This window comes from Canis lupus, chromosome 24 (genome assembly GCF_048164855.1).
Source record: "Canis lupus baileyi chromosome 24, mCanLup2.hap1, whole genome shotgun sequence".
Lineage (NCBI taxonomy): Eukaryota > Metazoa > Chordata > Mammalia > Carnivora > Canidae > Canis > Canis lupus.
In genome coordinates, this window is record NC_132861.1 from 40,538,546 (window position 1) to 40,565,462 (window position 26,917).

Sequence of the window (26,917 nt, forward strand, 5' to 3'; positions counted from 1 at the left end):
TGTAATAGAGAATAGCATTCCTATTTTTAAAAATAAAAAGCCAAGGCAGTTTGCAACTTCCCCAATGTCCCTTCCAATGCAATTTTATTCCTTGAAAACTGAAAATGGACTGTTGGCTCTTAAAAGGCTAGGATTTGTTTTACAATTCTGAGCCTCCACATTCATAAAAAGAAAAGTATGTAAAGAGATCATCTCATCATTCTATTGCATGTCATTTCCATAATTAGGTATGTATTATGTATCCATCCATAGAAATCCTTTTTTTTTTTTTTTTAGTATATGTGCTGCCGAAGCAAGCACAGAATTTTTTTTTTTTAAAAAGATGTAAATTATTGGAAAATATCATTCTGTATCATTGCATCCTAGATCTGGCTGTAGCTATATGAAAAGATTTAGTAGAACACGGTTTGTCCAGTAGCAATTCACTTCTGTGCACTCTGTGCTTTTTTACATTTGTGATTGTGGATTAGGTGAGTAGCTGAGCTGCCAAAACAGACATAGCCCAAAATTTTAGTATTTTTTTCCTAAAGAAATGTTTCTCCATCAGACAAATCCAATATGGATGTTCCTGGTTGATGACTATTCTTGATTTTTGGACAAAGCTGGATTTCTCGTTAAGTGTGGCTCTGTCCTTTCTGAGAACATCTACACCTTCTGCTGAATCTGCTGCCTCAGGCTGACAGGTGAGGGTGGGGAGAAAGTGAGATGATCTATGAAAGATTGGTCTTGAGAGGGACACACAGAATTCAGTTCCAAGGGAGTATAGATATGTCTCCAATAAGTCAGTATTGTAGGCATAAATACATAAATCATGAATAGTGGCCATGGTGCAAAAGCAGAGACATTGGTCCCTGAAGCATCTAAAGTTTTAGGAATTGCTGAGGGGTTATTAAATTCCAAGAGAAATAGCAGGGCATTGATGATTCCAGAGTTAAATTCGGCTATTCTCTTGCCTCGTGGTGTGTCTTTGGACAGCAGTGTAATGCCCCAGGTACTTAATCTGTGAAATAGTAAGAGAAAGAAAGTGAACACTTATTCATCACATTCTATTTTCCAGGAACAGTGATAGGTATGTAACATAAAATGTTTATAATCATACTGTATCACACAACTACTCCGAGAACAGAGACACAAGGTGCAAGACTTTTAAAGTGGGTCGAGTTAATTCACATGAATTCAGATTCTAGTTCTACCCACTTATTTGCATAGTGACTTTAAACATGTTTCTTAACTCACAGAGCCTCAGTTATTCACCTATAAAACAGGCATCATGATATCTACCTTATGGTAAGGCTGATCTGAAGAGTAAATCAGAGTGCTTGGCACATTAACTCTGCTTAATATATGTTAGTGGCTGTTAATATCATTTTTAGCAACTCAGTTGCCATTAGTACAGTAGAGAAGCATCGCTATTTCCCCTCCTTGTTCTTTGAACGCTTATAGAAGGAGGCAAACTATCCATTCATGGCAGGTGAGGTCTTGAGCTTGAGCACTCTCCTTTTGGAACCAATTTAGGAAACTATTTATGTGAATACCAATAGGAAAAAAGTCCATCAAATATTGGTCTTCAGGGAGATTATTCCAAGAAAAATAAAATTATTAAAAGATATAGTCTCTTTATTATTAGTTATTGTGGTCCCGTTTATAGCCATGAGAAATTGTGAGGTCTTGCATGAGTAACATATGGTTGTTCTACAAGAAGGTAGCCAATGCATTTAGAATTATCTTTATGTCAACAGGTGTGGAGAATCATAGGAAGAGTAATTGAAATGGGAAAGAAGAAATGAAAGTAGTAGTAGGGTTTTTAGGCAACCTCAATGCCATTTGAACCCTCTGGCAGCTGTAAACTATTACAAAACACCCATATCCTCCACCCTCCTCCCCCTTGTCTTTCTGATTTTCATTTCTTCCCCCACTTGTATTTTATTTCAGAGTGGTTTATGCATCTGACCTGGGTGGGGAGGAAGAAAGGTTATCATTTTAGCTCTTATGAAATCATGGATTTCTGAAGTTGTGTTGGTTGCTTCCTCAGGCTCCTAGATTAAAATGTCAAAAAGAATTCCTCCTATTTTCAAAAGTAACAGGCATGTCCTTTTTGGACATTTAACAGTCTTGGTCGAGAGAAATATTTTGATTTGACTTGGGAATGATGTGGGAGCCCAAATTTCTTAGGAAAGAGTTGTAAGCAATGAGATCATGAAAACAGATGTGCCCATAAGGTCCACATGTTTCAATAGCAACCTAATTTATGTAGACATAATGCTCTGACAATGGGAGCCCTTTGACGTCTCTAGGCAGATAAATGGTGTGATGAGAGCAATTCTCTAGGGACAATGACTTGCAGTACTAGTCATTGCCCCTCTTTCTTCTCCTCCTGTGCTGCTCCCAGCATTCACCCTCTGTTGACTCTCTTTCTTCTGAAGCATCCAGCCAAAGGGCATCATCTTGAGAGATGCTATAGTGCCTTGTCAACTCGGGCAGCATAATATGGCAGAGGTACAGGGGCAGTCCTGGAATAATCTCCAGCAAAGACTTGACTGCTTTAAATCTTAGCTTTAATTCCACTTTTAAACGTAAGCTGTCCTTATATATATAAAAGGAAATGATGCTATGGTCCATACATGATTCTCTGAAATGTGGGTGCTGGGAGGGGTGAGGGACGGCAGAGCCATTTTCCAGATAATGACTGCAGTCACTTTCAGGATCAAAGAGTGTAGGTTTGTCACAACGCCGGAAGCTTTGTGAGTATTGATTTAGAAAAGACGTTTTTAAATTAGGTAGCATTTCTCCATGGTTACGTTAGTTACCATTTAATAAACAATTCCTTCCAGTTTTCAAACTTTAGCCAACGGCATTAAATTGCCCTCATGAGAAGTGTGTGACCAACAAATAAGAGCCTTTCCTTCTGGAAATTAGATTTCAAGACTTTCAGTCTGCGACTTGAATGGAAACCCTTGTTTGTTTCTCTGCTGAGCACATCTTACACAGGGTATGCCTCTCCTTGACAGCAATTAGCTGAGCCCTCTCTTGCATTTGTAGCTCCTCCAAAGGATGTCTTTTGGGGTAGTGGGTAAACAGCAGGAAGCAGGAGAGAAGCAGGGAGCCAGATGGAAGATACAATGGCAGCAGAGAAAAGGCCTATCTTTTGAACTGCTGGCTTGGTAGATCATGGGCTTCAAGGAAACTCCTTCCAGTTTTCAAACTTTAGCCAACGGCATTAAATTGCCCTCATGAGAAGTGTGTGACCAACAAATAAGAGCCTTTCCTTCTGGAAATTAGATTTCAAGACTTTCAGTCTGCGACTTGAATGGAAACCCTTGTTTGTTTCTCTGCTGAGCACATCTTACACAGGGTATGCCTCTCCTTGACAGCAATTAGCTGAGCCCTCTCTTGCATTTGTAGCTCCTCCAAAGGATGTCTTTTGGGGTAGTGGGTAAACAGCAGGAAGCAGGAGAGAAGCAGGGAGCCAGATGGAAGATACAATGGCAGCAGAGAAAAGGCCTATCTTTTGAACTGCTGGCTTGGTAGATCATGGGCTTCAAGGAAACTCCTTGCTCTTACGCTTATTCCTGACTCTATGAAGATGTGAATGAATTTGCTCAAAGGGAATGGACAACCTCTTCTGTGGAAATGCAATTATAATAGGAGTCCAATGAGCTTATGGCCAAAATTACAAAATTATGGGTTTTGATTTCTTGAGGACTAAGTGCTAGCCATGAGTTAAGATGAAAGGCCTCAAACCTTAGGTCAACGTGGCTCAGACGTGGAATCACAGAACAGAAGGAGGTTTATTTAAATGGTGGAGTTGGGGAGACAGAGCCCCTGCTGCCTGCAGCTGCAAGGAGGCATTGGAACCAAGTGCTTGCTCCCTTTGGAAGAATTGGCAGTACAGAAAATATTTTTCTAATATGAAAAATTTTATTACCAGTGAAATGAAACATGGCCACTGGTGCTTGGCTTCAGCGTTGCATTACAGAGGGAACCAGGTGGAGCCAGCATAAAGAGCACAGAGAAAACTCACCTCCATCAATTACAGGCCCCTTTCTCTGATTTTTCAAGAAAACCCAAGTTCTCTTGATGTCCCCCTCTCCCTTTTTCTCTGTTTCAATCTCTTTCTCTCTTTTAACATGTAGTCTGCTGATTTTTTTTCATGTAGGCTCAAAAATGAAAAATATTGTGCAGTTTATATAAAATCCAGCTGTGAGCCTGATGCCACCCTGCATTTCAGGGTGGGCACTCTGGTTCTTTCTAACCCGAGGCCAGGACAAGTGAGGTGACTGGCCCAGAGCTAGTAAATAGCAAAGCTGGCTTCAGAATTAGCATGACCGCAAATGTGTTTCTCCTTTCTAATGAAGCTACGCTCATATTGAGCAATGCTTTCTGGTGGAGAAAAAATGTATTTTAGGTATTTACCCAGCTTTATTCAAAGTTATAAGAATTAAATATGATTGTTAGCTCTTCCAGCGACTTATTAAGGTCTGTTCCTTGAGGATTAGTATATTCTGCTTGCCTATGAACCTCCCTCTCTTTTGCTAGATAAAACAAATGTTTACTGAGATGTGACTCTCCCTAATTTATCTGTGGTCAAGTCCATATGCACTATTAAAAGCCAATATTTTGTAATGAAATTAAACTTGAAATTAAATTAATGCTAATGTAAGCGATTAAGAGAATATACTTAGTGAAAAACATCAATACACTTCTTGTAATTGAATTTTATCTTGTAATACTGTTTGCTCCTTAAGGGAATGTCTCTTTAAGGCATTCTACTTATAAACTTCTTGCTCATTTAAAAACATAAATTAATTCTGAAACCTGCTCAGAGGGTTTTTTTCCCCCTTTATTACAAACAATTAGCTTAATCAATTAACAGCTGAAATTATATCTGTAGTCATTATTAGGTTTAATTGCTGAGAAATATGTTGTGTCTTTTTAATTGGGGAAAATGGATCACAATTTTTCTATAGCCTTTTTACTTTCCAAGGGCAAAGACTTTATAATCATAAGAGAGTAAAAAGCCAAATCAAGAATAATACATATTTTTGTATAATATTTATATATTTTATATTATTTTAAATATGCGATATTTGTATATCATGACTGACATGTTAATTGTATGTTATCTAATATTATAATCATGTTATTAATCATTATTATATTACTTTATATTGTATTATGTATTTTTAAGAATATACATGATCCTGCCTATGAACACAGACATAATATTTTTATATGTAACATAAATTGGCTTTTCTCTGAAAAGCCTCATCTTACATTTTGATATATAAATGTCATATTTCACATCATATATCATTTATATTTATATTAGGTGTTCTTCACTACTTTCTACACATTTTAAGACAGCAATGCTTTAAGGCAATTTCAGACATTTGAGAATTAAATCACAAATCAATTCTTTCTCATGCAATATTATCATTATTTCTAAGTCATTTCATTTTTCTGTATCTTTGTACAGGAGAATCCACTTATTACATGTGCAGATATGCTCTGTATACACGGTTAAAGATGCAGATACCATGTCACTCACATCTAGATGGGTGGTGCGTTTTGGAGAGATAGGTTTCCACTGTATGTATGACAAGTCTTTGACCACAGAAGTGCTAAATTACATACAATTGCCAATTTGCATTTTGTATTTCTTCGTAAGAGATACAAAGGTAACACCCGATTTTGACAACTTGCTTTTTGCATTCAGTTGTCATTTTGTAATGTGAAAATGTAATGCATTTACAATATCTAAAACATTCAATTTTCTTGATGATGAAATTTTATTCTCTAATATTCTGCTACAGCAAAGAATTTGTAAGGTGATGGTTTGATGCAGTTAGCATCTCTTTTCATGGTGGTATAAAACACCTCAAAAAAACAAAACAAAACAAAACAAAACAAAACAAAACAAAAACCACCTCCCTGGCTGTTTTCCTTTATGCTACCCTTTACTTGGGCTTTTTCTCCTAATGCAATTCACTGAATTAGCTAACCTTTATGCAACTCAGTTAAGAGACACCAATACCTCACCATACTTCTGAAAATACGTGGATAAGCATAAGTAGATGTGGAAGGATTACTAAATTGTTTGCCACCATCAAAGTGAGGAAAAAGGTGTCTGTTGAAATGAATTTCAGTTGTGATCCATGAAATAACAAGAAAAATACCCTCAGAGGAAGGGACTTCCATGGTGTGGTATCCAGAGCAGATAATACATGCTCAGCACACAATTATGTGAAAGTACTACCAGTGAGTGAGCCGTTTCGAAGTGAGATAAGATAGAGCTTTTTTTTTTATAGCAAGAAAGGAACCATCACTTCTTCTTGTTATTGATCACATTAATCACCAGTAGGATGCATATCATCGGGACGCCCCATCCATTAAACGTCTTAGTAATCGCGTCTTTGAGAAGGAAGCCAAGGAGGTAAAGTAGAAAGCAGAGAAAAATTACTTTTGAAGTTGAAAGACAATCACATGAAAATATCCTGAGCTCTTCTGAGTGTATTCTTTGGGTTAGATGCAAGAGACCTGCATTATGGACAGAGGGTCCAACCCAGGGAGGGAGATTATCGTGTTCTGCTCGATTATCAATTCCCTTCCATACCCAGCATGGAATCTGTCTCTAGCGGCTGCTAAGTGATCTTTAACCTCTCCTGAACTTGATTTTCTCATTTGGAAAATGGTGATCACAGGGTTATTGTAAGGCTAGGGTGAGATGAAGCAGGTGAGTGATGCTCTGGCCCCAAAAGGGAACACTTGGGATATTGTGTGCATGATTTTAATAACAATGATGAGAGGGTGGTGGTGATGACAGTGATGCCAAATATTACAAGTAATAAAGTCACAGTTTCACCTCTCCAGTAGTGTTCTGGTAGTTTATAAATCCTCAAATCTTTTCGTCTTTCAGTAACAAGCTTTATCAACTATATTTAATCCAGCACATGTTCCCATGTCATTGATTATATGAAGTCATAATAACTGTGTGTGTGTGTACTATGTGTGTGGTGTCCAGTTTAAGCCATATTAATCATAATTAACTGTAAGATAATCTGGTGGAATGAGAAGGGCATAAAGTTTAACATTTTGTATATTTAAGTCTTGAATTCCAATTCTAGTTCTGCCTTCTATTAGGAATATGGTGCTATAGATACTACTTAACCTCTTAAAGCCTCAATTTATCATTTAAAAAATAGCAATAAGACAGGCTTATAGGATTATTAAGCTTTAAAGGAATTGATGTATGCTAAGTGCCCACAGAGTGTCTGGAACATGGTTTATGCACAGTAAATCATAGTTGCTGCTCATTACATTATTGATGTTATGATTGCTCCCTAGACTGTGACATTCCTTCACTCCAAAGTCACTTGATCAAAGGTGAATATAACTTGCTCACTTATTTTAGAACCTCTGTAAAAGCATTCAAGAATGTTTTGAGATCATTCCTTGAGATCCATTAGTAATCTCGATAATGAGGGTTTAATAGCTGTAGACCATTTATTTCTTCAGCAGTATTATTGACACATATATTCCTTCAGCAAAACTTTTATAATTATTTTTTAAACAACATGATAACCAGGAGATCTCTAGAATTTTTCAATAATTTAATCACAGATGTATGATGCATACTTTTCTACACACATGCTTACGTAAATGTACATGAAATGTATGTGTATGTGCTATGTGTGCATGTGTATGTGCTCGTGATAACTTCTAGACAATCTTCAAAACAGATTTTATTTTCTTTTAATGATATATAATGATTCTTTTAAACATAGTTGTTAAATTTTTTCCCAAGACTTCCTAAGAAGGCTCTTATAATAAATTGCAACCTAGGAGACTACATTTCTCCAAAATATGCATCATTTGAAGCTGGAAAATGATACATTTTTCTTCTCAAAAGACTGATTAGGCATGTATGTGAGTATACATATAGATTTACGTTTCAAGAAGATAATGGTTGCACCAGGGCAATTTGAAGAGGGGAAGGACAATTTTTTTTCATTTAGATATTATTTTCATTAAGGTAGAACTGATACACACAATTCAAAAGTTGAGTGTTCCACACCAGCTACTACCTCATAAAATGAGATTATAATACAGAATTACTTCTAGAATTTGAAATGTGACTCAACATTTATGATTAACAAAAAGTGCTTGAACAGTTGATGAAACATTTGAAATGAAGAGTAGATTCTTACCTCATGAAGAATTAAAAAGTAAAAGTGTCCTTTCATTGTTTTATCTTTTGTCTCATTTTCTGTATTAAATATATTTTCCCTTCGTCAGCAACATATTTTCAGTGACAAGAAAAAGTACAAACAAATGAAATCATAGATGAGTTAAAGAGTTTGCAAGCTATAAACCTTGAAAAATATAAATAATCATATTTATCCATTATTTAAAAGGCAGGGACTTTAGAGAATGAAAAGTGGAGGCATTTTGAAAAAAAAATCAATGGATTTGACTACGTAAAGATGAGGAAAATCTGTCTGTAACATCATCTGAATGACTATAAAGTGTCAAACAAAGGAAATTATTATGATAAATAAAATATGAGTACCCCAAATTTATTTTTTTTAAAGATTTTATGTATTTATTTGACAAAGAGAGAGCTGGAGCAGGAGCAGGGGAGGAGATGCAGAGGGAGAGGGAAAGGCAGGCTTCCTGCTGATCAAGGAGCCCTACATGGGCTCCATCCCAGCACCCCAAGATCATGACCTGAGCTGAAGGCAGATGCTTAATCCACTGAGCTCCCCAGGCGCCTCCCAAATGTATTTATAAAGTATAAATTAGTAAGTAAAACTACAACCTCATTAGAGAAAAAATAAAGAATAAATTCAGGCTATGAATCAACTCTTCTATTAAACATTTAGGGAATATTCAATCAAGTTCATTCAACTTACTGTTAATACAAGTAAATGTAGAAATCAAGGATTCTTTTATTTTTTATTTTTTATTTTTTTAAAAATATTTTTATTTATTTATTCATGAGAGATACAGAGAGAGAGAGGGAGAGAGAGAGAGAGAGGCAGAGACACAGGCAGAGGGAGAAGCAGGCTCCACATAGGGAGCTTGATGTAGGACTTGATCCCCGGTCTCCAGGATCATGCCCTGGGCTGAAGGCAGGTGCTAAACGGCTGAGCCACCCAGGGATTCCCAAGGATTCTTTTAGACACATACCATTTACAGGGTTTTTTGTTTGTTTGTCTCCTTATTTGTGTCTGTTAGCACTAGACACAACTAGTGCTAACATGATAGGAATCCCACACTGTTTATGGAAATGGAGAACGGTTTAACTTTTCCAGAAGGCAAATAAGCTGTATTTACATCAAATGCCTTAAACTGTTCTGACCCTTTGACTTAGGAGTTACTGTTTGAGTGGATTTCCAAAGAAAAAATTCATAAAGTGTTGAAATATTACTTACAGCATTTAAAAAATGAAACCCAATCAAATATGAGTAATTATATGATGGCAAGATAAAGGTATTCATAATGTATGACTTGTTTTTACTTTCACATCTTGAAAAAAGTATCTAAGACTGACTATAATAATAAGGAAATGCAAGGATATAAAATTTTATATAGTATAATCATAAGTAAAAAGTAATTTGTACACACATAATGATTACATATATACATAAATTATAATTATGTATATGTGATTATATGTAAAGAAATATACTTAACTTTTTGTGTGATGGTATCACAGTTGATTTTTGCTTATTACATTATTATAATCCATATTTTGTAATATAGGCATAAACTATTTTTATAATCTGAAAAAGGAAGTGAGAAAATCTGCTCAGACTAGTCACTTTGAAACTGTATTTTATTTTATGTTTTTAAGTTTTTTTATCTATTTATTCATGAGAGACACCGAGAGAGAGAGGCAGAGACATAGGCAGAGGGAGAAGCAGGCTCCCTCTGTGGAGCCTGATGCAGGACTCGATCCCAGGACCCTGGGATCATGCCCTGAGCCGAAGGTAGACACTCAACTACTGAGCCATGCAGGTGTCCCTGAAATTGTATTTTAAAGAAACTTTAGCTTAAGACATTCTAAGACTTCTTTGAGGGTACTGGCTTAGGACTCCAGGGCTACAAAAAATATTATAAACAGGATTTCTGTTTCAAGAGTTTCAGAATCTTGTGCAAAACTCATAATCACTACAATATTCATAGCATGGTGTAAGAGATCTACTGGCTTTAGGAAGGGAGGAAGGAAGGGAGGCAGGGGAGGAATGCTATGCCAGCAATAAATAAGAATGGCTATCAGAGTTCATAGAGGATTTCAGAATGGATTCTTGCTGTATTTAGCTGGACTTTAAAAGCATAAGTGGGATTTCACATGAAAGACAAGGCTTCAGGGTGGAAGAGGGCTCCAGAATAGGAAAATAGCTTGATTTAAAGAATGGATGCAAATAATATGCCTGTGGTGTTGGGTGAGTTATAATAACCTGGTATGATTGGAATATGAAGTAAAGAGTAGGGTGAAATAATTAGCCAGTAAAGACAACGTTGAAGCTCACTGTAATGGATCTGGAGCATCAGGGTTTTACTGCAGGAAATGGGGAGCCATTGAGAAATATGATTTTATGGGGGCTTCACAGCAGGCACTTGGCCAGTGTGGCTACTGGATTACAAGTGACCCAGATGTGCAATGTTAGAGGCAGTCTCAATAGTCCAGGAACTAAACCAAGAAAATGACACTGGAAATGTCATTTGAGAAGCATTTCTGAAGTAGAATTAAATGCTTTTTGGACCGTTTGGATGCAGTTGCCTAAGACCCACTTTACCCAGAATCTAGAGTCAAAATCTCTAGGGATGGGGACTAAGAATGTGCATTTTAACAAGCTCGCAAGGGATGCTGAGTTCACATTAAGGTTTAAGGAGCATGGATGTGTCACTTAACCTGAGCCAAAGGCCCAAGGATTCTGAGACCTCATAGTTCAAAGGATATGAATACTTGAGACCCCAAGGATTCAAAGACCCCAGAGTCTGAAAGAGATGCTCTCAACTGTAAACATCCAGGGCATGGCTCACATGGAATCGGGGGCTGAGTTTAGGTTCAATGCCTTCTGAGGTTTAAAAATTGTAGGAAATATTTTTTTTAACCTTGTACATTTGAGATATTGCTGAATTCAACTGCACCAAAGTGGAATAATAACATTAAGTCAAAAATGTCAAAAGTCCTTTCCTGAAAGCACTTTACCCTTCTAGTTATCTATTTGTTCATTCATCCTTTGCGTGAGCCCTTATTACATACTTCCATTGTGCTGGCGGCTAAGGATATGAGGATTAACAGCAGACCTCCTGTCTTCAAAGAACTCACATTTTGCTGGGGTTGAGGAGCTTATGTATATATTTTTTTATTTTTTAAAGATTTATTTATTTGAGAGAGAGAGAGACAGTGTGTGTGCATGAGAGAGACAGCAAGCACAGAGGGAGAGGGAGAAGCAGATTCCCCCCTGGGCAGGGAGCTGGAGGCTGGGCTCCATCCCAGGACCCTGGGATCATGATCTGAGCCCAAGGCAGGTGCTTAACTGACTAAGGCACCCAGGCACCCCTATATTTATTTGAGAGAGGGAGTGTGAAATAGAGTGGAGGGACAGAGAGAGGGAGCAGAGAAGCAGGCCCCCTGCTGAGTGCACAGCCCAATGTGGGCTAGATCCCAGAAGCCTGAAATCATGACCTGAGCTGGAATCAAGAGTCGGACACTTAACTGACTCTGCCACCCAGACACTCCAGGACCTTCTATTTTTGTGTCCACTTTGTAATAGAGGCTAAGTTATCACCTGTGTTCATCTCAACAAACTTGAGGTCTTATTATTTCATTTCACAGGTAGAGAAACAAACCCTCACAGGAAGGCTAAGTGACTTGCCCCACAGCTCACAACAAATAAGTGGTAAAACCAGGTCATGTTATCCATTTCATCTGTCTTACACTGTCTCTTAAGAAAATAGGAAGTCAAACACACACAAAAATAGGCTTGTTATTTTTTGAGAAAGATGCACAGTGTGTTTATTAGAGGAGCTTGGGATCAGTTACACTTGTCACTGTGCAGCACGGTACTTAAAATCAACCTCTGTCCTTGGATATGACCTGTAACTTGGTCTTGATTAAAGGCGTTCCTTTAAAACTGAAGAGTTAGTTGTTGTCCTCATTTTGCAGACAGAGAAGATGAGCAATCTATATGAACTTAAAGTTCTATTTGTCTTTAGAGCCATGCAATTGTGAGGCCTATTAACTTACAATTTTTAAAATCTTTTTGATTAGTGGGTTTTACATAATCGATCATGTAACCAAGCACAAATATATAAAAGCAAACAGCTTATATGGCTTGAAACACCAACATGTGATGTTTCTCATATGCCTAATGAGATTATACATGAAAAGAGATCTTTAGATCTAAAAAAAAGAAGGTGGGGTTAATGTATGCCCATAATGTTGCATTCAAAAGCAGTTCTGAATCAAGATGTGGCTCTCATTTTATCAGTGTATCTATATCTTAAAGCTAAATTCAGGCATGTGAAGCAAAATATGCACTTCCAGGACATGCCTCAGGTGTAAACTTGTCTAATAATTCTTTCATAAAGCATAGGTTCTGAGTCAACATTGTTGATAAATGAGAGAGGAGTTCAAGGGAATAATTTAAAAAGCACTCAATCGATAGATCAGAATTAAAGATGGAAAAAAATACAGGGAAAAAAGTATCAGAAAAGCTAGAGATATACTAAAGAGGCTATTGTTTCAAATAATATCCTCAAAATCTAACATTAGGAATATTTAATTCCCATAATATGTCAGGCAAGAAAACAAGATAAAACTTGGACAAAAAAAAACAACAACAACAAAAAACAAAAACAAAACACTTGGGCAATACCACCAAAGTGAGATGGAAAGGCTTGGGATCAAATGCAGGCCCATGAGACTTGAAAATCCCCTGGTTTTTTGATATTGCATATCTGTTTTTTGTATTGTACGCTTATTTCACCTGTTTTTGCTGTTGTTGTTGTTGTTTTGTACTGCATCCTTTTGTGTGTGTGTGTGTATTGCACACTTGTACTATCTGTTCAAATAGCTTCACTTTGGCCTTCATAAAAAAAAGGGGGAAAATCAATTCGTGTAGAATTATTTTCCTGACTTTGAATTTATACTCTCCAAAGTTGACTAAATGGTATTTATAAGTAATTATAATGCCATATGAATTATTTGACTGTACGTACCTTTTTATAAACATTGAACATAGAAAATACTATGATGTTTGGTCACCTCTGTATGCTTTCAAAATATCATCTATTTTATAACAGATACATGGAGCAAAAGTTACTCGTTCAAATAAAAAGATAGGGGGGCACCTGGGTGGCTTAGTTCATTAAGTGACCAACTCTTGATTTTGGCTTAGGTCCTGATCCCAGGCTCACAGGATCAATCTCCACTTCAGGCTCCTTACTCAGCAGGGAGTCTGCTCATCCCTCTCCCCCTACTCCTCTCCTAGATCACATACATTCTCTCTTTCTCTCAAATAAATAAATAAATAAATAAATAAATAAATAAATAATCTTTTAAAAAAGAGAGAAAAAGACAGTTTAGAGGTTGTTTTTTTTTAAGAATCAAGTAACATAGATTTGATCACTTGTTATTGATAAATAATAAATCAACTTTATTAGTGAATTTGCTAATAAGCAAAGGTAATTATAACCCTTCCATCTCTAATTTATGTCACTTGCAGAAGGTTTATTGAGGACCTGTGTTGTTGCCTATACTATGTAAAGCTGAAACCTTCCCAAAACATATTTAGAAAAGAAGAAAAGAAATATAATTCACTAGAATTATTTTTTTAAGTTCTCAAAACTGTTTTTATATTGAAGTCGAATCCCTGCAATAACACAAGCAAATGACTGCTTCAGGGTTATTAAAACAGTGGGCTGACCTTATATTAAGTCTCTTACCTAGAGAATTTATTTTATTTTATTTTATTTTATTTTATTTTATTTTATTTTATTATTTATTTTATTTTATTTTATTATTTATTTTATTTTATTTTAAAGATTTTATTTATTTATTCATGAAATATAGATAGAGAGAGAGAGAGAGGGAGAGAGAGGCAGAGACACAGGCAGAGGGAGAAGCAGGCTACATTCAGGGAGCCTAATGCGGAACTCGATTCCGGGTCTCCAGGATCACGCCCTTGGCCAAAGGCAGGCGCTAAACTGCAGAGCCACCCAGGGATCCCTTACCTAGAGAATTTAAACCAGATAATCCACTTTATTTAATTCCAGCATTGTTTTTTTTTTCTTTTAATGATGGAATTGTAAAATGTGTAGCTGAAATACTCAAATAATTTCTTTAAACTAATTGTCAGAGCTGACTTCAAATTTAATGAGCCAAACTTGATATGAAAAATGTTGTGAGCACTTATGAATCAATGCTCTTGACTTGTTTTATAGCCCTTTTTATACCATCAATATTAACATTATCTTTTTTGGTCTTCCATTAGACAATTCTAAAATATACATATTTCAAGGGCTAATTGGCCACTTAGCAGGTTAGCAAAATTTTTCTGTAAGGGGGAAGACAGTAAATATTTTAGACTTTGTGGAATATGTGGTCTCTGTCATTAACTATGTAACTCTACTTTATAACATGAAAGCTGCCATAGACAATACCTCCACAAACGGGCATGTCTGTGTGCCAGTTAAAACGTTGTACACACTGATGTTTGAATTTCATATAATTTTCAGGTGTCACAAAATATTCTTTTGTTTTTTTTCTCAACTACTTAAAAATGGTAAAATGGAAATTATTGCTCATGGGCTGTACAAAAACAAGGAAGTAGGCTGTATTTGGGAAATGGGTTGCATTTTGCCAACCCCTGTCCATTATTCTGAAGATATACCTCATTACTTACATGTTTATTTTTTATGTAAGTTTTGTTACCAAAATATCAATCTCTTTCCCCACTACATGGGAGAGGAAGAACAGTTTCAATATTAGTTTCATTAACACCTCTGGCTAACTTCATGGTACCTAAGGACAGGGACTGCACAGATGCAGGGAACTCACTGTGCCCCATAATTCCTGAAGAATTAGCTTTCCTTTCTCAAATCTCACCAGCCAGCCTTCATGCTTGTTCTTCCTTGTTGCCCCACTAAGGCTATCCATGCTCTCCCAGAGAAATTTTCTGCAGCGCAAAGAGAAAATTCAAAGAAATTTGGTGACTCTGACTTCTTTCTCAGCCAGGTTAAATCTTATATTCCCTGTGTTGGAAATGATTTCTCATAATGTGGCTGGAGAAAACACAGAGAGAAGAGCATGGAACATTCCCCACCCCCACCCTGGGAGTAACTGAAAATTAGTATTGGTGCTAGGTCTATTGTTTAAGAAATTAAATTTTATTCACAAGAGTTAAATTTAATTTTGAGGCCAACAAGGCACTTGCCTGACATTGCTTTGCCTCCCTAATAAGTCTTTGGTAATTTTTTTTTTTTTTACACACTAACTCACGAGGCACAAAAATCAAATCAATAGAGATATGCCTGTTTCTATCAATTTTATTCTGGCATCATTTTTACTGGTGAAATGTTAGTGTTGAAGCGCTTAGGTTAGAATATTTTTATCTCTTTATGGTTTACATATTTTGGCAGCTGAATATTTTAAATAAATAGTATGGAGATGTATTATTGAGCAATATTATCATTCCTTTGTTCTTTGGGTGAAATATACTCAATATCAGGAAGTATTTAGTTATTTCTTAGAGAAAGTAATGATTGACATAAATTAAAGGCTCCTTGACATTTATGTTAGTCTTCATGTATTGAAGGATTAGTAATTACGATCATTAGGAGTCTCTGGTACTTCATTTTCCCAATCCAATTGCCAGTTTTATTTAGTTCACTGCCTCCTACAGTCATGTGGATTATGACACATGTAGCAATACACATAATGTATACATAAAATACATATAAAGTGTATATTAATATATAAATATATATGTATATGAGTTTTATATATATGTGTGTGTATATATATGTGTGTGTGTATGTGTGTGTGTGTATATATATCAAGTGTAGAGGAAGTGCATACAAGTTCACAGGCATACATGACTTTTCAATGTCATGCAACAATGAGGATCCCAGTCAAGGCTGTGAACTCTTCATTATATCATTTAGATGTTGCTTCCATCTAAAGAGTGAAAGATAAGTCACAACTAGGATTTGGAAAGAATGTGGTCTCTTCAAGTATATATCTTCAAAATATATCTTTTGAACTTTAGAACAGGTGTAAATTTACAGAGAAGCTGCAAAGAATGTGCAGAAGGTTCCTGTTTAACCCACACCAAATTTCCCCCTTTGTTAATATCTTACATTGCTATGGTGCATTTATCAAAATGAATGAGTCAATGTTGAAACAGTATGATTAAAGCTCATTCATTGTCTAGATTTTCTTAGTTCTTTTCTATCTGCTTCAGGATCCCTTCCACAATACCAGATTAGTCCATTTCAGTTGTCATATCTCATGTACCTTCTCTAGACTATGATAATTTCTCATACTTTCCTTATTTTGGATGATTTTGACCGTTTTGAGGATTTCTGGACTGATATTGGTAGAATATTTCTCAATTTGGGTTTGCTCGGTGTTTTTCTCACGATTAGTTTGGGATTATGGGTTTTGGGGAGGAGGAACACAGAGGCCTTTCTCATCACCTCATATCAAGGGTCCGTGCTATGGACATCACTTAGCACCATCAATCACTTGGTGTGGTGTCTGTAGTGTCTGGGGGGCTCTCCACTGTGAAGTCCCCCACTCCACTCTTCCATACTGAACTCTCTGGAAAGAAGTCACTGTGTGTAACTGGAACATAAGGGATGGGGACTTACGTTTCACCTCCTTGAGGAAGAGCTTCTCTTGATTTTATCTCCATCAGCTTTTCAGCCAAGAATATTACCTCTGTTGAATCATGTTAATATGAAAAGCTTGTCCGAGACAGGTAACTGTATTCATATCAATTGAGCAATTGTCTCCCAATGCATGCTTACTGTAAATCAGATCCCGGAGTTCCTTTGACTCTAGGAAGTGAAATGGAATTTTATAGCTACATTTTAAAAAACTTAGAAGAATTTGGTGATAAAACAAAAACACAGCAAAGTCATGAAATATTTCATGGGTAGTATTTTTAACACACTGCATCAATTACTTACCATCCTATTTGTTATGTACAGACAAACAAATTGAAGCATCTTACTGTCAGAATGAAATGTAATTTTTAGACTTGTTTTAGAGGGAAACATTTTGCCACATAAATGGCCATAGTGGTAATATTGGAGTTTCATTCTGTGAATTAGGGCAGCCCGGGTGGTTCAGCGGTTTAGTGCCTGCCTTCCGCCCAGGGTGTGATCTCAGAGTCCTGGGATCAAGTCCCATGTAGGTCTCCCTGCATGGAGCCTGCTTCTCCCTCTGCCTGTGTCTCTGCCTCTCTGTGTGTGTGTCTCTCATTAAAAAATAAATAAAATATTAAAAAAATAATTCTGGGAATTAAAAAGAGCATGCACCCTCCAGAAAGAAATATTGAAAAACAGAAGCTCTATAAAAGTAAACGTGGGAAGTAGATTTGTCTTCCCTCAAGTGAATCACATTCAGCAAGCATTTATCTCATATTAATATAGTAATAACTTTCTTGGGTGCCTTAAGAGAGAAAAAAAATGTTCAATAACAGCTTCACATGAGATGATTCCATAGCACTCTTCAACAGATTTATTAAAATATTGAAATTTAAAATATTGGTTATTTCCTAATAACCTGTATTTAAACTCTCTTAGAATATCTAGCCTTCCTTCATGTATTGACCAATGCTTTCTCACAAAATTTGTATTGACAACCAAAAGAAAATTGATTAATATTATGGAGTCAGTCTGAAAAAGGGGTTGATTTTCTTCTATGAATATTTTAAACTATTATATCAATCAAATGGACGTTTATCTATTTTAAAATAAAAATGTAAAGAATATGGAAATCATACTTTATAATTCTTTATTCTTAGACTTTTATTTTTTATATGTTTTTAAAGAAGGGATTATTCTTAACACACTCATATAGTACAAACTTCTAGTTGACAGAAAACATATACTTATGGACAATGTAATACAGTTATACATACATGAAATGTAATGACTACTATGAAATATATTGGAGATACTGTTGTTAGAGCAATCTAGGAGAATTATTATTTTGCAGTGACATGTACTGATCACACTCTTAAAGAAAATTAAGTAATAAATGATTTACGGTTTGTGTGGAAAAGTAAATACAATGCAAATATCAAAGTGATGCTGTAAATATCTTATCTGAAAGAAGATTGGAGGTTTTGCAATTTTGTTGGAATGTGTAAAATCCAGTGAGATTTTACTTAAGAAGAAAATTATTTGGTGAGCTTTCTAAAATTAACAAAAACTGTTCAATGATGGTGGCTTCTATTCATTCATAAAACTTTTATCAAGAACTTAATGATTCTGTTCTGCATGCTGGGGCTGCTGATGGATAAAATTTGGGGCCTACCCTCCGAGAATTCTGTGTTATAAATTCCACTTTAAGAGTTTATAGTCACTCAATAAATTTTGCTTGTATTTCCACCAAAATAGACTTACTGTATTTTTATTGCATGGATTATAAGAAATCTTTTGAAAAATTTCCGAGCCACTTTGGCAGTGTTATATTGGGACAAAAACCTATTCGCTGGAATAATTTAACAAACATCTAGGCTTTCATTTAAAAAGCAAACACCCATGGCCATAAAGCAGTTCATTTTTTTCAAGGAACTTTCTATCAAATTAGGCACATACAAGAGATATTTATCTAAGAGTCCCATCTTCTGGACTCCAAGTCCATGCCACTGATTTGGATTTATTTGATACGCACTATTTATTCCCTCATAAAGCTATAAATGTATTCATATTTTTTGAGTAATTCCTAGAAATGGTAGTACCTACAGCTATAACTATCATTATAATTTCTAGCTTATAATCAGGAGACATTGTAGAAACAACATTCACTGTGGAATCATACAGATCTAAGTTTGATAGAGGTCTGTATCACATGTAGTAAGCTGTGACCTTGATCTAGTTTCTTGAACTTTCTGAGACTCTGCTTTCACATTTGTACTGTGAAGATAAATCCAAGCTTTCAGAGTGGCTGGGAGGATTTAATGTAACATAAAGAGCTCTTTGCACATGTGTGACAGAGGCAGACATGCAAAACTCCTAGGTATTTGTATTACACTAATGATAATTGGGCAATGGTTTAGTGTTTTAAAAAATGACCTCACCTTCATTATCCAGTTTAATCCTTGCATCAACTTTTAAAATTGAGATATTACCAGTTTGGTTATTCAGATAAAGAAACTAAGAAATGCAGTGACTGCGAGATTTGTGACACATCCAGGCTTTGAATTCTTGTCTTCTACCTCTAGACCCTACCCACTCCCTAAAGGATTAGGAATCATGAGAATTCATTTTTGCCTTGTTCATGCCAGAAACTTACCTGCCTGGCTTGGGGCAACATATGTAATTTCTTGAAGTTTTAGCTTCCTCATCCTATATTGAGGGTATTGTAGTAATTCATCTTCTCAATCCTTTCCACTTCTAAATACACACTGAAAGTCAGTATAATGTAGTTGTTAAAAGGACAGTGTTAGAAATGAATTCTTGGGATCCAATCCCGACTCTGCCATTTGCTGGCTCGGTAAGGTTAAGCAAGTTACTACAACTCTCTAAACCTCATTTTACATAATTATGGGTTAATAAATATTTTAAAGAAGCATCATTGTGAGGAATGAATAAATGAAACCATGCAAAGTACTTAGAATGGGATCTGGTATAGAGTAAGCATTATGTTAAGTATTTGCTCTGATTTTTATACTAAAATTGTAACATGTAATTCAGTGATTCCAGGTGAGCTATTTTAACCCTTAAAGTCAAGATTAGATTTGCTCAGACAATTAAAGTGGAAGCTTCCCCATGCTGGATTCATGGCCCCATCACATTGCTGTCCTTGTGTGACAGATTCAACTCAGTAGTTCTGTTCTAAAGAACAGTTGTTAGGGGACGTGACCACATATACCTGGGAGCAGTGTTCATCTGTCTAGAAATATATGTATGTGTGTCAATATATTGTCGGCTCTGAATCTTCTCCTGGTACATAATTGACCTGATAAATCTGTTTCTCTGAAGTGCTGGAACCAATTGGGCCTGGGTCAGTATGATAGCACAGGCCAATGGTTCTAACTCAGACATTGGCTGAAGCATCGAAAAATATGGAAAAATTTCTTTGCAAAACATTATTTAAACATTTACATTGCAAGCATTAGGTGCATACAAAGTCATTTTGGTAGAAGCCATTTTGGTAATTAAAAGTGTTAATTCCAAATGCTTTTGAATAAACAAATCCAAGTTTTATTTCAAGAATAAAAATGTTCTTTTTAAAGTTTTCAAAACATATCACGTTCATATTAGATCTCACTAAAAAAAAAAAAAAAAAAAAAGTTCCAATAATTGAACTTCAACACATTGAGACCTATGAGACAATGGAATTGACCTATTGGTAATAGGTAAAGACTAGGCAAATTGCTTAAAAATAAGAAAGGATTATCTCTATTTTGTGAACTCCTAAAACATATTAGAAAAGCATTCTTGCCCAAATAAGTGTTGAGTTAGATCACAAAGTTTAGTGAAGTACAAAATTTATTTATAGTTCCCATACTTTTTCGCTTTATGAAAGTTACAAAGATATAGGAACAGCTGACATTTTTTTTTGAAACAACTACTAGCACAGTGCAAAAAAAATGCTTTCATTACATTCTTTTGCTTCTGTATTCACTCTTTCTTTTTTGCTAGGTGGCATGCATGCAGTGGTTTCATGGAGACCATACAATGCTTGAGATGATTGAGAAAAAGCGTTGCTTGTGCAAGGAAATAAAAGCTAGACAGAAAACGGAAAAGGGACTTTGCAAACAGGATAGCATGCCTATCCTGCCCAGCTGGAAGAAGAATGCAGGGGCGAAGAAGTACAGCCCTCCACCCTATTCTAAGCAGCAAACGGTGTTCTGGGACACTGCCATATGACTGTGCACAGGATGGCGTGAGCTCCGCATCACTTTACATGAAGAGGGAGGTCGGCTCAGTCATGCGATAAGTACCTGTTACATATCTTCTCTGTCGGAATGGAATGCCAGTGCTTCCCTTGGAAAACCCATGGGAAGCTGTGCCTACTCATGGCAAGTTCAAGATAAAAATGTATATTAATTGTATCCTTGCAATTAAGACACTGATTTATCCCGGATTATTTTGAATCCAAAAGATATTAAGATGTAAATATTTTACTAGTTTATGGGTGACACCTGAAATAATACACATGAAACGTATATAAATTACAGAAATATCAAGAGTTTTACTATATGATATAATTTCGGTATTAACTGGTTTGTTATCTCTTTTATATGTAATCCCTTGATGCCTTTTATTATTGATTTTTGCATTCAAGATGTTATTTTTTTTTTCTGTCCACATTTGGCTTCTGTATGAGAGCTCACAGCTATAAATCATGTTCGATCACATAATATATGATCTGGTGCTAGTAATGTAGAAGTCAAGTATCATATTCGTTAAGAACATCTGTTGCTTTGTAGGTTTTTAAGGGTTTGATGGGAAATGAATGCAAATGTGATGCATAATTTGGACGTCCACATTACATCAATGCCAATATTTTTGCTACATTGGCTTTATAAGAATTTCTCTTCAATATTGTCTTGTTTATACTAAGCAATGGTTAGTCAGACTCCAGAGAAAGTTTTTAGGATATATTTGGATATCCCAGCAGAAAACAATTCCTTCAGAAATGACTTTCAGGACTTGTGTCCTTGCATCATGGATCTGATTGGAGGAGACCAGGGTTCACTGTGACAATGGAAGGAACAAGGAATCAAAAGCTAAAGAGCACGACTGCTTTCAAGAAAGTGGGACCAGTGGCTTTATAGCCGCTGCCATCACTGCGTTTAAGTAACTTTTCATGTGTATGTTTGTTTCCCCTAGAAAATGAGAAATAAACATTCAGACAGATACGTTTACATATTTTAGCACACTAAACGCCAATTTTTTTCTCAAAATTTAGGTCCATTAATGAATTAGTATTTCTTAAGTTTTTCAAACTAGTTATTACCACATTTTTGGGTCGTAATCTTCTGTGCATGACCATCACATCCGTTCTTGCTGATTATGACACCATGACCAAAGAATTATGACCACTTGTTTATTTTATTTTGTTTCAAGGAAGAAACAGGAAATGCAGGGGACAGGGGATGGATGGGGTGGATTCGATTTTATGTGGTGGTAAAGTTTAAGTTAAACAAATTCTATATATCTTTTAAGAATAACTTGTTAGTTGCATATAAATATTGCCACGGATGGATAAAAAGGAAACTATCTCATATATTTTGTATATTTAAATTACTATTTATGCTTCCTAAAATTGACAGTATGTGATTTCTTCTTTAACAATCAATTTAGTATTATATTTCTGAGAGAAAAGGTATGTGTTTGAAGTCATTGTCATAGTGGCTTTTCTTCTAAGGGTTTTGACAGCAATAGCACAGTGCTGCTCAATAAAACCAAATATAACAGGAGTGAGGGGATTTTTGTAATCTATATTGCTAAAAACCTAGTGATGCTTTATCAGTAATAGTTCCTTTCAAGCCTTTGAAATGTTATAAAATAATTTTTTAATCTTTTATAATCAATGTATATTTTGATGTCCAATTAGAATTCTGAAAGAATAAGGAAAAAGGGTAAGTGGGAGCATGTGTATCTGTTGTTTTTGTGTGAATGAGTACCCAGCAGGAGAACTGTATACATAAAATGCTTACTGAGGTTTTAGGTTCTGCTTATATAACTGAGGTGGTTAAAAAAAAAAAAAAAGAAGAAGAAGAAGAAGCAGGATCACAAGTACAGGGAATCATGGAGAGATCTTAAGTAGCTTGAATAAATCCTACTGCCATGTTTTACTAGAGATTATGTTTCAATCCCAACAATCAATGGAGTACCAATCTAAGAGTGATGAAAATGTGATAAGATAGAATCAGAATGGAAATAAAATGTGCATAGGACCCAGGATAGTAGCCTGTTTTAACTTATTATGACCACCTATACTCGAGCCAGTCTAATCAGGTGTGAGACATGAATTCTCAGCACCTTGAGAATGATCTTGGTGTATGTACATGTATTTTCAAGCTCAGTATGGTAATGATTGGATAATTCCTTTGAGATTTATATTTAGGTCACATATCCAAGTGTGTTTTTCAGATGCCAATCTTTTCCCATATCTCTCTGAATAAAGCAGAAGATATTTTTTAATGCTGGCCACTTGTCAAGAAGGAAACAGAGGTACTGAAATGATTTGTGTTGGATTCAGTCATTCCCATTTGGTCTGCCAAACTCATGTTGTTGCCAGGTTTCATGCACTCTCTTTTTTTTTTCCAAGGAAATTATTTTCTGAGAAGGCAGCTTGTTTGAAAATCTGACCTTAGGCAACCATTTCTGTTTAATTTCTCCAAATCTTCCTTTCAATGAGAGGTAATTGAAAGATCCGGAAAAGTGGCTTCCCTAATATTACTCAATAACTTTTATTCGGTGCCTAAACCACTGTCCATTGAGGCTTCGCCCACATGGTGACAGCCATTCTATAATTCACTTTCTCTTTGCATTGTGTTTCTTTATATGGAGAAAAAGAGGTCATTAGGATACAGAGAAAAATCGGCTTATTCTCTGGTGGCAGTCAATCAGGACACTTCAATCTATGAGTTTAGTTGGATGATAAAACGTTCCTTTGACAGCCAGAACACTATGGAAAGATAAAGCTCATATTTTTTAGTAGTGCCAAAGAACAAATGGTATCATGGCATGGTTATCGGGTGGGAAGAGCACATGCCTGTGAGAAATGGTCTTTTCACAACAAATTCTACAGAAATAGAATTTTATTGGCTGTCAGTAAGATGCTTTCATATGGGAAAAACTTCTTAGCACACAAGAGACAAATTTCTTTAGAATCGATGGAAGGGAGATCCTGCAATTCTGTTCAATGCCAGAAGCCAGTCTTGTGAGCTGTCACGGTAGTTCTTCATGTGAACGTTGCTCTCTTTCCCCGTATTCATGCTGTGGAAGCAAGTTTGGAGTGAGTGATCGATTTGTGTAAGTGAAGGTTATTGTCCACCCATACAAAATATTTGGGAAAGTGAAGCAAAACAAAACATTAAGAGGTTCACATTTGTAGTTTTAAAGACTATAGACATTCCAATATCCGGAAATTGTCTGGATACAATGAGACACAACTTCCCATTTCAAAATAGTGACAATGGGACTTCAGACATGGAGGTTCCAAATCATTTCCTTGAATGCTTCTAGAGAATAGAGAAACATTTTTCTTACTACACTCTGGCTTAGGCCTCGTCCTCACATATAATTTGATTTGACTCTTTGAGCAAGTTTAGGAATCAAGTCAATAAAGCTAAACAACCCTTTTGGGTTAGTGTTTTAATTAAGACATCAAAAGAGTGCACATTAACAATCCAATTTTAATATCCTTTATATGTTAAAGTGAGTTGCTTCCCTAAAATAGAAAAGAGCTTGTAAATTTATTATGGCTACCTTTGAAATTAAAAAAAAAAATACCTGTGATATAAGCAGTAGATAATCAGAGATAAGAAAGTTTACCCTTTCAAAGGAATAGAAGTATAATAGAATAACAATTCATAATTCATTGTGCCCCAAATTTAAATGGAACTAAAGAAAAACGGCACCTCTAATATTTAAGATTAACTCACTACATCTTCCCTCAGTGAGAAAATAGATCGCTAATTGTAGAATGTGGACAATTTATTAATTTATGATTAACAGTTCATTGTTGAGAAACTTATCTATTAGTTATTTTTAAAAAATTTGTGAAGCATTGGAATTGAATACTCAAAAAGATATGGTCCCTGCCTTCAAGGAGCTTAGTTATGCAATCATTGAAATGTCAAAACAAAGCCAATTATTTCTAAGAAGATATACAATGTCACGTGTTTGACATCTCTTCTGTGTTTATATATGGTATTCTCTCTTTTTTTCCAGGTCAAGTGTACAGTCAAAATAAAATACTAAAACATATTAAAGTTAATGTCTAAGTATAAAATATGTTTATGTATAAGATTCTATATGTACACATAGGATATGTACTGCTGTCTATGTAACTCAGTAAAAGGATAACACGTTTGCCATGTTGGACTTGAACATTGTGGCTTGTTGTTTGGATTGATTTAAAACCCTTTGATATTTGGGTCAATTACATTGTAGCAAAACGTGTGTAATCTGAAAAAAAAAAGTCTGATTACATTTCCCTTTAAATATCACAAAGTTTCAAATTTAAGGGGAAACACCTTTACAGAAGTATTGTTGGATTTATCTCAACCAAAAATACATGAAGATCTTTTTCAAGTGTTCAGTTGTTCCCAAATATGACTGGGTTTGCCCACCCTAAAAGCTTCTACATTTACACGTGTATACACCCACATACAGTATACATACTGTATATAATATATATGAAAATGTTTAGTATGCACTACTTTTGTTTGGAACTCCTTGAGTTAACATTTATAGTGTAGCAATTGGTGTAAAGTGCACTGTGATGATAAAAAACAAAGCACAGTAAAGTCACAGGTCTTGTTATCTTGCACTAAAAATGTGTTTACGTATTTAGCAATTGTACGTTTACTTTCTTGCTCTTTTCAAGCAATTAAAACAAATAGCTATTGAAGAAATGATATAAAATAATATGTTTTTTTAGTGGATAATGGCACTACATTTTTAAAAGACAGGGTTTTTAAAAGAAACCATTTAACATCCATTCCAACATAACATGTTTACCGTATCTAAGAATCTGAATGTCATATTACATTTTTCATAACTCATTAAAAATGTCAGGTATGTGCCTGAAAAATTGTGCAAATAAGCATTAGCTAACAGATTTCTCTATTCACGTGTTGTTAGCCCTTTCTATATACATAATAATATAAACACTGATGTTTTAATTTCTCTTAATTTTTGTACTTGATTTTTTTAGGTAACATGTAATTATAAATGTACTTTGATACTACTGAAGTAACCAGATGTTGTTTGAAAACAATTTGTTTTCTTTAGTGCATTGGCAATATTTTACAATACTTTTGTGCTTATTTATTTGTGCTCCCGTGTAATTATAATAAAAGCAATAGTTTAAATTAGTTGACTTTGTCATTGCTGGTATTTATTCACCAAGAAACAAGATTCGTAAGAATCCTTCAAAGAAAAGCACACACATTTTTCAGCTTCAGAAGCTATCTCTGATGTTGCATGTGGAAGATCGGCGTGAGTGAATAGTGAGGACCTGGACGCTTGGATTTAGTTATGTGACCTCCAGTTGTTCTCAATCACCACTTGGCTTCTGCCTCAAACAGATGAGCCCTTAAGTAAGACACTTTTCTTTCTTCGATATGCACCTAATCCCAATTAAATGACTCAGCATGTATCTCAAGTATGCTGGAGGCATTGAAGAAAGACAAAAAAAAATCCAACCGTCTTAGATCTGTGTATGTAAACAAAATGTTTACTGTGTGAGTATTTGCTATGATCATTTAATCAATCATATCTCTGGAACTGATCTAGTTTAAATAGGGAGCAAGTCAGGGTGGTCAACGTCACTAGGGTATCAATAACTAAAACATCAAGGAGGACCCGAAATATATAAAACAAAGTTTCTGGAGCTCAGCAAGCTCACAAAAAAAGTGCATTTGTGCTAATATAGTTTCCTGTAATAGTTTCTAATGGCTACTTCATCAACCACTTACGTCTT

The 26,917-nt window shown here is 35.4% G+C and overlaps 1 protein-coding gene and 1 long non-coding RNA gene across 5 annotated transcripts in view; one reads left to right on the forward strand and one right to left on the reverse strand.

Moving 5' to 3' along the window:
* NYAP2 (neuronal tyrosine-phosphorylated phosphoinositide-3-kinase adaptor 2) overlaps positions 1-26,309 on the forward strand; it is a 261,148-nt gene extending 234,839 nt beyond the window's left edge. For all 3 annotated transcript variants that reach the window (XM_072796451.1, XM_072796452.1, XM_072796450.1), the window contains one exon: positions 20,896-26,309. In XM_072796451.1, coding sequence (XP_072652552.1) covers positions 20,896-21,123 — 228 coding nt within the window. In that variant the 3' untranslated portion in view covers positions 21,124-26,309. The remainder of the gene's footprint in view (positions 1-20,895) is intronic.
* LOC140616090 (uncharacterized) overlaps positions 23,996-26,917 on the reverse strand; it is a 67,006-nt gene continuing 64,084 nt past the window's right edge. For both annotated transcript variants that reach the window (XR_012016620.1, XR_012016621.1), the window contains exon 7: positions 23,996-24,204. This is a non-coding gene — a long non-coding RNA (uncharacterized lncRNA). The remainder of the gene's footprint in view (positions 24,205-26,917) is intronic.